The 12378-nt window shown below is 46.9% G+C and overlaps 1 protein-coding gene across 1 annotated transcript in view; it reads right to left on the bottom strand.

The window, feature by feature from the left end:
- Nucleotides 1–5370: 5370 nt before the first annotated feature.
- The window catches only part of abcb8 (ATP-binding cassette, sub-family B (MDR/TAP), member 8), a 59537-nt gene continuing 52529 nt past the window's right edge, over nt 5371–12378 (bottom strand). Inside the window, exons 15-16 of the mRNA XM_072569638.1 lie at nt 12106–12356; nt 5371–6115 (exon numbers count right to left, since the gene is read on the bottom strand). Coding sequence (XP_072425739.1) covers nt 6029–6115; nt 12106–12356 — 338 coding nt within the window. The 3' untranslated portion in view covers nt 5371–6028. The remainder of the gene's footprint in view (nt 6116–12105; nt 12357–12378) is intronic.

Below are 12378 nucleotides of genomic sequence, written 5' to 3'. Positions count from 1 at the left end.
GCCCGACCCGGAGGACTCACTGCGCCACCGCCCGGCCCGGAGGACGCACTGCGCCACCGCCCGGCCCGTAGGACCCACAGCGCCACCGCCCGGCCCGGAGGACGCACTGCGCCACCGCCCGGCCCGGAGGACCCACAGCACCACCCGGTCACAGCGCCACCGCCTGGCCCGAAGGACCCACAGCACCATCCGGTCACAGCACCACCACCCGGCCCGGAGGACCCACAGCACCACCCGGTCACAGCACCACCACCCGGCCCGGAGGACCCACAGCACCACCCGGTCACAGCGCCACTGCCCAGCTCGGAGGACCCACAGCACCACCGCCTGGCCCGGAGGACCCACAGCACCACCCGGTCACAGCACCACCACCCGGCCCGGAGGACCCACAGCACCATCCGGTCACAGCACCACCACCCGGCCCGGAGGACCCACAGCGCCACCGCCCGGCCCGGAGGACCCACAGCACCACCTGGTCACAGCGCCACTGCCCAGCTCGGAGGACCCACAGCACCACCGCCTGGCCCGGAGGACCCACAGCACCACCCGGTCACAGCACCACCACCCGGCCCGGAGGACCCAGAGCACCACCCGGTCACAGCACCACCACCCGGCCCGGAGGACCCGCAGTGCCACTGCCAGGCCCGGAGGACCCACAGCACCACCCACTGATAGCGCCACCACCCGGTCACAGCGCCACCACCCGGTCCAGAGAACCCGCAGTGCCAATGCCCGACCCGGAGGACCCACAGCACCACCTGGTCACAGCGCCACTGCCCAGCTCGGAGGACCCACAGCGCCACCGCCCGGCCCGGAGGACCCACAGCACCACCTGGTCACAGCGCCACTGCCCAGCTCGGAGGACCCACAGCGCCAGCGCCTGGCCCGGAGGACCCACAGCACCACCCGGTCACAGCGGCCACCACCCGGTCACAGCGCCACCACCCGGTCCAGAGGACCCGCAGTGCCACTGCCCGGCCCAGAGGACCCACAGCACCACCCGGTCACAGCACCGCTGCCCGGCCTGTGATCTATATGGACTTCAATAAGATGTTCAACAAGGTTCCCCATGGGAGACTGATTAGCAAGGTTAGATCTCATGGAATACAGGGAGAAGTAGCCATTTGGATACAGAACTGGCTCAAAGGTAGAAGACAGAGGGTGGTGGTGGAGGGGTGTTTTTCAGACTGGAGGCCTGTGACCAGTGGAGTGCCACAAGGATCGGTGCTGGGTCCTTTACTTTTTGTCATTTACATAAATGATTTGGATGCCAGCATAAGAGGTACAGTTAGTAAGTTTGCAGATGACACCAAAATTGGAGGTGTAGTGGACAGCAAAGAGGGTTACCTCAGATTGCAACAGGATCTGGACCAGATGGGCCAATGGGCTGAGAAGTGGCAGATGGAGTTTAATTCAGATAAATGCGAGGTGCTGCATTTTGGGAAAGCAAATCTTAGCAGGACTTATACACTTAATGGTAAGATCCTAGGGAGTGTTGCTGAACAAAGAGACCTTGGAGTGCAGGTTCATAGCCTCCCCAGTCTGGGTGATTTATCCACCTTCAGACCTTTCAGCTTTCCCAATACTTTCATTTTTGTGATGACCACTACACTCATCCTTGCCCCCAACTCTCTTGAAGTTCGGGTCTGAGACTGGTGTCTTCCACCATGAAAACTGATGCAAAGTACCTGTTCAGTTCCTCAGCCATTTCTTTGTTCCCCATTACTCCTTCTCCAGCCTAAATTTCCAACAGTCAAATGTCCAATCTTGCCCCTCTCTTACCTTTTATACATCCAAAAATACTCTTGCAATCTTCTTTTACATTACTAGCTGGCTTACCTTCATATTTTATCTTCTCCCTCCTCCTTGCCATTTTCATTGTTCTCTGCTGGTTTTTAAAGTTTTTCCAATCCTCTGGCTTCCCACCAATCTTCACCACATTATATGCTTCATATTTACTTTTATGCTGTCCCTAGGGAACACTGCAGAAGACTGAGATGGATCATCCATTCAGCACTTCTGGCTGAAGATTCCTGCGAATGCTTCAGCCTTATCTTTTGCCCAAATGGGCTGGGCTCCTCCAACATTGAGGATGAGGATATTTGTGGAGCCTCCTCCTCCAGTTGTTTAATTTTCCATTACCATTCACGACTGGATGTGGCAGGTCTGCAGATCTTAGATCTGATCTGCTGATTGTGGGATCGCTTAGCTCTATTGCTATGAAGATGTGGGTGTACTTTTAAGAAAATGAATGACTTGGCAAGTACACCGAGTGCTGAAGAATTTACAAAGTAAGATTTGATTAAGAACAAACAGCACTCGCTGAGTTGCCTGGAAATGACAAAAAACAGATTAAAATTAGACCAATCAGTTTAAATTATACCCTGAAAAATATCAAACTCCAATCCAATTTGAATTGAGTATATTGACAATCTTAAAAGCCAATAACACAATCAGATGCTTTGGGGGTATAAGACCAGGAAAATTTAATAGTTGAGAGGAGAACTGCCAAGCTCAGCATGGAAACAGACAGCTTGAAAAAATAGCTCTCTTAAAACTACCTTTTCGATCAGTGACCTATGACACAGAAATTCCAAAGAAAAAGAAAATACATAGGAAAATCCAAATAGAAGAACGAAAGCTGCCTGGTTTTGAGATAAGAAGGGCGGTTTTGTAAATCTTGATTGGGAATTTTATCAGACTAGTATTATAGAAGGGAAGGTAAAAATGGGTGAGAGGAAGAAATGGTAAATTGTGGTTAGTTAATTATTCTCGGTTATACTTTAAGAAATAAAGTTGTTAATTTTTACTTTGGCCACTCAGATTTTTACAGATTACTGCATGGAATAAATCTTTTCTGTGTTGCTGGTTTTAAATTAAGCAGGAGGGTTCACCCAGTGTCATAATACTATCTATCACTTGCTGCTTGTGCTGTTTGGCATGCAAGTAGTCCTGGTTGGTAGCTTCACCAGGTTGACACCTCATTTTAGGTATGCCTGGTGCTGTTCTTGGCATTCCCTCCTGCATTCTCCAGCGAACCAGGGTTGATCCCTTGGATTAACGGTTCAGTAGGGGATATGCCGGGTCATGAGGTTACATATTGTGCTGAAGTCCCGTTCTGCTGCTGTTGATGGTCCGCAGCGCATCATGGATACCCAGTCTGGAGTTGCGAGATCTATTCAAAGTCTGTTCCATTTGGCATGATATTAGTGCCACACAACAAACAAGATGGAGGTTATTCTCAGTGTGAAGATGGGACTTTGTCTCTCACAAAGATTGTGTGATGGTCACTCTTACCGATACTGTCATGGACAAATGCAGCTGGCAGTTCGGTAAGAATTAGATAGAGTATGTTTTTCCCTGTTGTTGGTTCTCTCACCATCTGCTACTGACCCAGTCAGCAGCTGTGTCCTTTAGGGCCCGACCAGCTTGATCGATAGTACTGCTACTGAGGCACTCAGTGGTGGACATTGAAATCTCCCACCCCGTGTGATTTGTGCCCTTGCCACTCTCAATACTTCCTCAAAGTGTTGTTCAACATGAAGGATTACTGATTCATTAACAGAGGGAGAATGGTACGTGGTAATCAGCAGGAGGTTTCCTTGCCCACATTTAACCTTAAGCCACAAGACATCATACGGTCTGGACTCAATGTTGAGGACTGTCAGGGAAAATCCTTCCTGCCTGAGATTTTGGAGAAAATTTGTATCTCAGGTTATTGGTTTGCTCACTGAACTGGTGGGTTTGTTCTCAGACTTTTCATCACCATGTTAGGTAACATCTATAGTGAGCCTCCGCTGAAATCCCCTGAGAATCTCTACAGTGTGGAAACAGACCCTTTGGCCCAACAAGTCCACACCGACCCAGAGAGTATCTTACCCTAAACCATTTCCCTAACCTATTACTCTACATTTACCCTTAATTAACACATCTCTGAACACAATGGGCAGTTTAACATGGCCAATTTACCTAACCTGCACACCTGAGGATTGTGGGGAGAATGTGCCACACAGTCACCCAAGGCTGGAGTCGAACCCAGGTCCCCAGTGCTGAGAGACAGCAGTGCTAACCACTGAGCCACCATGCCACCCCAAAGCATTGGTGTTCGGTCTTACGTGTCTTGCTTTGTTGTAGTGGGTGATATCATTTCCGATTTTAAGAGATTGGCAAATAGGGTCCAAATCTGTGTGTTTGTTAATGGGTGTACACACTGCTACCACCACTGCTAGGCCTGCCCTGCTGGTGGGACAAGACATATATAGGGATGGCGATGGTGATGTTTGGGATATTGTCTGTAATGTCTGATTCTGTGAGTATAACTATGACAGGCTGTTGCTTGACCAATCTGTAGGACAGCTCTCCCAATGTTGGTGCTAGCCTCCAGATATCAGTGTAGAGAGTTTTGCAGGAGTAATAGGGCTGCCAGGTGATCTGTCTGGTTTCATTTCTTTGAAACTTTATAGCGATTGGTACAACTGGATGGCTTGCTAGGCCATTTCAGAGGGCAGTTGGGAGTCAACCACATTGCCGTGGGTCTGAAGTCACACGCAGGCCAGACCAGGTGAGGATGGCAGATTTCCTTCCCTGATGGACATTATTGAACCAGATGGGTTTTTCCAGACAGTTGACTAGGTTTTCATGGTCATCAGTAAATTATGAATTCCAGTTTTTTTTATTGAATTCAAATTCCACTATCTGCCATGGTGAGATTTGAACCCAGGTCCCCAGAACATTCCAGCTGGAATACTGTGAACAGTTTTGGGCCCCTTATCGAAGGAAAGGTATTCTGCTATTAGAAGCAATCCAGAGAATGTTCACTGGGGGGATTCCAGATATGGAGGGACTTTCTTCTGAGGAGAATTTGGGTTTTTAATCATTGGAGTTTAGAAGAATGAGAAGCGACCTTATTGGAACAGATAATATATTGACAGGTTGTTTCCCTTGTGGAAGGATCCAGGACCAGACAGCATAATGTAAGAGCAAGGGGGTCACCATTTTAGACAGACTTTTAGTCAGTAAGGAAACCAAGGGTAATGGGAAAAATCCAGCAAACTGGAGTTCAAGAATATCAGACCAGCCATGATTTCATTGAATGGCAGAGCATACTCAATGGACTGAATGGCCTGCTTCTGCTCAGACATCTTACGGTCTTAAATTTCCCAATGCCATGGTGGGATTTGAACCTGTGCCTCCAAAACATTTGTCTGGCCCTGTGGACAACTCGATAAGTGATACCAACACACCACCAACTTTCCTGAACACTTCAGTTTCTCCAGAGCAGCTGCATGTCCATTGACAAGATCAAAGTGTGAGAGTGGACCAGCCTGTATGATTCCATACTCTAGTGGATACAAAAAACACAACACCGGCTCTAAGGACGACAGTATAATTTACAAAAAAAAGTTATTCAAATAACAGGGCTCACACAGGTCTTTTGGACGCATAGAAATAATCATTAGTGGAAGATAATGACCAGCTCTTCAGGCCATTGAACTGAGGGTTATACAGTGACCGACCTATCCACAACAGTACTGTACTCCAGTGTTAGACAGTGACAGACTGTCTACACCAATACTGTACCCTAGTGTGATACTGAGACACACCTATCCCCAACAGTACTGTACAGTGGTTGATCTATCCCCATCCGTACTGTACACTCCAGTGTTATACTGTGACAAACCTGGCCCCACCAATATTGCATCCCAGTGTTTTACAGAGACAGACATAACCCACCAGCACTGTACCACAAAATATGATAGTGCACTGAGTTCTCTGCAGATAGAGCTCAGATTGAGCAGATACAGAATCTGGAATTGAATGTCTTGCACAGTCCCAGTGGACAGTGTGAGGGAATTGCTCTTTGTGGCACACAGCCCACTGATGATCAAATCTCAATGCCTAATACTTGGCTGTCACTGGGTTGGGGAGGAATCATTTTGCCCAAATCACAGCATGTTTACATAAAGGTGTTCAAAGGTGCAGAAATGCTTGTAAACCACTTGGCTCATTCTCTGTCACTGCCTTCCCTTCACATGATGGTCTCCTCGCTGGTTTGTCTGCGGACCAGCTCTGCGTACAGTCCTCCTCTTTTCATCAGTTCAGCATGCGTCCCCACCTGTGGCAATGAAAGGTGTTCATCAGAAAGCTATAAGGGAAGAGATAAATTTTGATATTGCTAATTGCTACAAAACACCTCTCAGAAGAGTCCCAAGTTAATCATAGACTATCAATCACATTAAAAGAAATTGATGAGGCAAATGCAGCAGCCATGGTAAAGAATTCCATCCGAGTTATAAACTTGGAAACACCCTCCAAAACCTTGTTCTTGTTCATCATCCATCTAAGCAGGATCCAAACCCTGCTCTCCTTCCAGATACTTTTACTCTCCTTCCCCACTGTTGACTCGGTCTTTCATCACTGCCTTGGGGAATGAATTCCACAGCCTCACAACAGTCTGGGGAATAAACCAAATGTTAATGTATGACACAAGTACTCCACTTTGGTCAATTTGGTTGAGGATTTAAAAACAAGATACCTCATCTCTGACTTGTTCTTGTTGTCACTATATTATACGGATAGTCCAATTCAGATTCTGGTCAATGGTAATCCCCACGATACTAAAAGAGGGGGATTCAGTGAATGTCATGGGGTAATGATTTGATTCTTTCTTATTGGGAAAAAAATCATTAACTGGCATCTACGTGGTGTAAATGTCATTTGCCATTTGTCAGTCCAAACCTAGATATTGTCCAGATCTTGCTAAGTTTGGACATGGACTACTTCAGTATGTGAAGCGTCATGAATGGTGCTGAACATTATTCACCAATGATTTTGCATCCCCATGTTTGACCTTATGATGGAGGGAAAGTCATTGATGAAGCAGCTGAAGATGGTTGGGCTGGGACACTACCCTGAGGAACTCCTGCAGAGATATCCTGGAGCTGAGATGACTGACATCCAATAACCACAACCATCTCCCCATGTGCTGGGTATGATGCCAACTAACAGAGGGTTTTCCCACTGATTCCTGTTACCCAGGTTTGCTAGGGCTCCTTGATGCCATACTCGGTCAAATGCAGCCTTGATATCAAGGGCCACTCTCACCTCACCTCTGAAACTAGCTCTGTCATCCATGTTTGAACCAAGGCTGTAATGAGGTCAGCACAAGTGGAACCCAAACCGCTGTCAGTGAGCAGGTTATTGCTGAATAGTTTCCAACAACACCTAGGCAATATTCAGGCTTGGCAAGTATTGTGTTGAGAGTGTGGTGCTGGAAAAGCACAGCAGGTCAGGCAGCATCAGAGGAGCAGGAAAATCGACATTTCAGGCACAAGCCTTTCATTCAGGACTCCATGAAAGCTTTTGCCCAAAATGTTGATTTTCCTGTTCCTTGGATGCTGCCTGATCTGCTGTGCTTTTCCAGCACCACACTCTAGACTTTAATCTCCAGCATCTACAGTCCTCACTTTCACCTAAGTAATATCTGTGGTACACATACACCAGACAATGACCAACTATAATAAGAGACAATCTGACCAACACCCTTTGACATTCAATGATGTGACTGAACCCCCACTATCAGATCCTGGGGAGTTACCATTGACCAGAAACACAACTGGACTCGTCATATACACACAATGGCTACAAGAGGATGTCAGAGGCTAGGAATCATGCAGTGAGTAATTCACCTCCTGACTCCCCAAAACCTGAACACCATCTACAAGGCACAAGTTAAGAGTGTGATTAAATAGTCCCTACTTGTTTGGATGAGTGCAGCCCCAAACAGTACTCAGACAGGACAATACTCACACAGGACAATACAGCCTATTTAATTGACACCACACCCATAAACATTCAGTCACTCTACCACAAGCACTCAGGAGCAGCAGTGTGTACCATCCACAAGATGCATTGCAGAAATTCACCATAAAACCTGCAACAGCATCTTCCAAAACCCAAAACCTTTTCCACCGAGAAGGACAAAGGCAGATACATGGGGACCTCATCATCTACAAGTTCCTCTCAAAACCACTCCCATCCTGACTTGGAAGTATATCGTCATTCCTTCAATGTCAGTGAGTCAAAATGCTGGAATTCACTCCCAAACTCCTTGTCCTCCCTAATAGCATGCAGACTGCAGCAGTCCAAGAAGGCAACTTATTACCACCTTCTCAAGTACAACTATGGATAGGCAATAAATACTGGCCTAGCCAGAGGTACCCATGTCCCATGAGTCAAAAAAAAGGCGCTGCTTGATAGCATTGTTGATGACACCTTGCTTCACATTCCTGATGATCAAGAGTAGACTGATGGGGTGGTAATTGGCCAAGTTGGATTTGTTCTACTTTTTTGTGTACAGGACAGACCTGGGAAATTTTCCACCTTGTCAGGTAATTGCTGGTACTGCAGCTATACTGGAATAGCTTGGCTAGGGGAGTGGCAAGTTCTGGAGCACAAATCTTCAGTACTCTTATTGGAATGTTGACAGGGTCCATACCAACTGTTTCTTGATAGGAGGAGGAATGAATTGTGTTGGCTGGAGACTGGTACCTGTAATGCTGGGAACACTGCAAGTAGCCAAGATGGATCATCCACTCAGCACTTCTGGCTGAAAATTGCTGTGATGCTTTAGCTTTATTGTTTGTATAATGTGCTGGCTTCTCCATAAATGAGAATGGGGATATTTGTGGAGCGTCCTCCTCCAGTGAGTTGTTTTAATTGCTTACCACCATTCATGACTGGATGTGGCAGGACTGCAGAGCTTGGGTCTGATTCTTTGTTTGTGGAATTGCTTAGCTCTGTCTATCTCTTTCTGTTTATATTGTTTGGACACAAGTAGTCCTTTTTGGTGGCTTCACTGGGTTAACATCTCATTAGCAAATCACGAGTTTGCAGATTGTACTCAAGTACAATTCTGCTGCTGCTGATTGCCCACATCTCATGGATGCCTGGACTTGATTTGCCAGATTTGTTTGAAGTCTGACAAATTTAGCATGGTACAATGGCCCACAACACGATGGAGGTTATTCTCAATGTGAAGGTGAGACTCCGTCTCCACAAGGACTGTGTGGTGGTCACTCTTATCAATGCGATCATGGACAGATTGGTGAGGTAAATGTCAAGTATGTTTTTCCCTCTTGTTTTTGGAAAAACGCAGCAGGTCAGGCAGCATCAAAGGAGCAGGAGAATCGACGTTTCGGGCATAAGCCCTTCTTCAGGAATCAGGATTCCTGAAGAAGGGCTTATACCCGAAACGTCGATTCTCCTGTTCCTTTGATGCTGCCTGACCTGCTGCGCTTTTCCAGCAACACATTTTTAAGCTCTGATCTCCAGCATCTGCAGTCCTCACTTTCTCCTTTCCCTCTTGTTGGTTTCCTCACTACCTGCCACAGACCCAGTCTAGCTGCTGTGTCCTTTAGGAATCACCCAGCTCAGTTAGTAGTGTTACTGCCAAACCACTCGATGGTGGGCAGTGAAATCCTCCACTCAGAGTACATTCTATGCCCCGCCCCTCTTGGTGCTTTCTCCAAGTGTTGTTCAACATGGAGGAGTACTGATTCATCAGCGGAGAGAGACGCTGGATGATAATCAGCGGACTGTTTCTTGCTTATGTTTAACCGTGTGCCACAGGACCGGTGTCTGGAGTCCAGTTGAGGACTCTAAGACAGCTCCCTCCTGACTGTGTATCACTGCCACCTCTGCTGGTGCTGGGTCTGTCCTATCGCCATATCTCGGGATGGTGATGGTGGTGTCTGGGGCATTGACAGGTATGACTCCGTGAGTATGACAATTTCAAGCTGTTGCTTAACTAGTTTGTGAGACAACTTTCCAAATTCTGGTACTAGCCTCCAGATGTTAGTGAGAAGCACCTGCTGTCGTCATTCCTGGTGCCTTAGTCAGACCCAGATTTTCAGGCTTTCTAGCAGTTGATATGATAAATACAACTTGTTGATTCACTGAGGTAAAAGCAAAATACTGTGGATGCTGGAACTCTGAAATAAACAGAGAATGCACTGCATATCTGGCAACATCTGTTGAGAGATTTTGATACACTGGCTTGGTAGGCCATATCGGAGGGCAGTGCTGTGGGTCTGGAGTTACGAGCTAAGCCAGACGAGGTAAGAATGACAGTTTTTCCTTCCCGTAAAAAAGGACAGTAGTGAGCCAGATGGGTTTGTATGACAATTAACAAAAGTCATCATTAGACTTTTAATCCTAGATCTGTAGTGGTGAGATTCAAACCCAGGTCCTCAGAACCTTTCCTGGGCACCTGGGCTGCTAGCTCAGTGACAATACCAATATCCCATCACCTTCCCCGGGGTGTCGAATGAGAAGTAATTGGATAGGCTGGGTTTGTTTGCACTGAAATTTTGAAATACAAGGAATAATTTGATTGTTCTGCAATACCCCGAATGGTCTTGACAGGGTGGATGTGGAAAGGGATGTTTCCTGTCATGAGAGAACTAGGGGACACTGTTTTAAAATTAGGGGGTGCCTTACAGAATAGAAATGAGGGAGTTGTGTGTCCCTGAAATTCTTGACCTCAGGAGGCAGGTCATTGAATATTTTCAAGATGGAGGTAGATAAAACCTTGTTAATAGGGGAATCAACGGTTATTAGGTGTCAATAGAAAAGTGGAATTCAGAACACAAGAAGATTCCCACAGTCGTTTTGACTGACAGAATAGACGAAGATGTGAATGGCCTACTTCTACTCTTAATTGGATTGTTCGAATGTAGGTTCATATTTCCTTCAGTCCTTACCTACCCACCCTTTCCTCATATACCTCAAAGCCACCAACCCAAGCTCTCCACATATCTCTCGCATCCCCATTCACTTTCACCTCACATCCACCTTATCTGTAATCTTCCTCAATTCCTCAACCTTAACAATCCACCCCTTTCCCATATCCATCAAAACTTCCTCTCTCTTAAATATGGCCTATACTATCCACCTCAGTCTCCTTCCCTGCAATTACATTCTGCAACTGCTTGGTCATTTGACTGGAAAGTTGCCCTGTGACTGAGACCATTTTTAATGCTGTTTCCCTGGGATAGAAGGCTCTTTCTACAACCAGCCAGGACTGGTTTTGCCAATTTGAGTTCATGTGCTGACATGCTGCTTGGTTAGGGACTGCTGGTGGTTACTGGATCTGGTTATGTCACAGCTCAAGTATTGTGTGCAGTTCTGGAAGGACATGATGACACTGGAGAAGGGGCAGAGGATATTTACCAGGATGTTGCCTGGACTGGAGAGTTTTAGTTATGAGCTCGGACTTTTTTCATTGGAGAAAAGGAGGAGGAGAGGGGACCTAATTGAGGTATACAAGATAATGAGAGGCATAGATAGAGTCAACAGCCAGAGACTATTTCCCAGGGCAGAAATGGCTAACACAAGGGGTCATAGTTTTAAGCTGGTTGGAGGAAAGTATAGAGGGGATGTCAGAGGCGGGTTCTTTACACAGAGAGTTGAGAGAGTATGGAATGCGTTGCCAGCAGCAGTTGTGGAAGCAAGGTCATTGGGGACATTTAAGAGACTGCTGGACATGCATATGGTCACAGAAATTTGAGGGTGCACACATGAGGATCAATGGTCGGCACAACATCGTGGGCTGAAGGGCCTTTTCTGTGCTGTACTGTTCTATGCTCTATGCTCTAACAGAGATTGGAGCAGAGGAGATTGAAGTGGTGGACATGATTTAGATGTATAAAATGATGAGGGACATAGAGTAGACAGCAAGGAACTTTTCCCGTTGATTGGGTGGGGGTGGGGGGGGGGGGGGGGGGGGTGGAAAATGAATGACCATAGGGCATAGATTGAAGGTAAGAAGCAGAGGGTTTAGTAGAGAGGAAAACATTTTCACCCAGACAGTACTGGGAATCTGGAAGTCCCTGCCCATAAAGGTGGTAGGGGAACAGAAACTCTCATAACATTTAAATATTTGGATGTACACTTGCAATGCCAAGGCATACAAGGTTGCAGGCCAGGTGCAGGAAATGGGATTAATGTAGTTAGATGGTGGTTTTTGACGAGCTCAGACTCAGTGGGTTGAAGAGCTATCTTTTGTGCTCCAGCTACAAATCGAGGGCAGCAAATGCAACTCACCTCCTTCATGCGGCCATTAGCAAGAACACAGATGACATCAGCTGCCTTGATTGAGCTCAGCCTGTGTGCAATGACCAGCACTGTACGGCCTTTTTGTATATGATCCAGTGCATCCTGTACCATTCTCTCAGATTCTGCATCCAACGCACTTGTGGCCTCATCCAGAACCAGGATGCAGGGATTTTTAATCAGGGCACGGGCAATGGCAATCCGCTGTCTCTGTCCCCCAGATAAAGACATTCCTCGCTCACCTGGCCAATAAATGGAGTCTAT

Source organism: Chiloscyllium punctatum, chromosome 5 (genome assembly GCF_047496795.1).
Source record: "Chiloscyllium punctatum isolate Juve2018m chromosome 5, sChiPun1.3, whole genome shotgun sequence".
Taxonomy (NCBI): domain Eukaryota; kingdom Metazoa; phylum Chordata; class Chondrichthyes; order Orectolobiformes; family Hemiscylliidae; genus Chiloscyllium; species Chiloscyllium punctatum.
The sequence above is the reverse complement of the archived record's forward strand: the minus strand, read 5'-3'. Positions and strand labels throughout refer to the sequence as shown.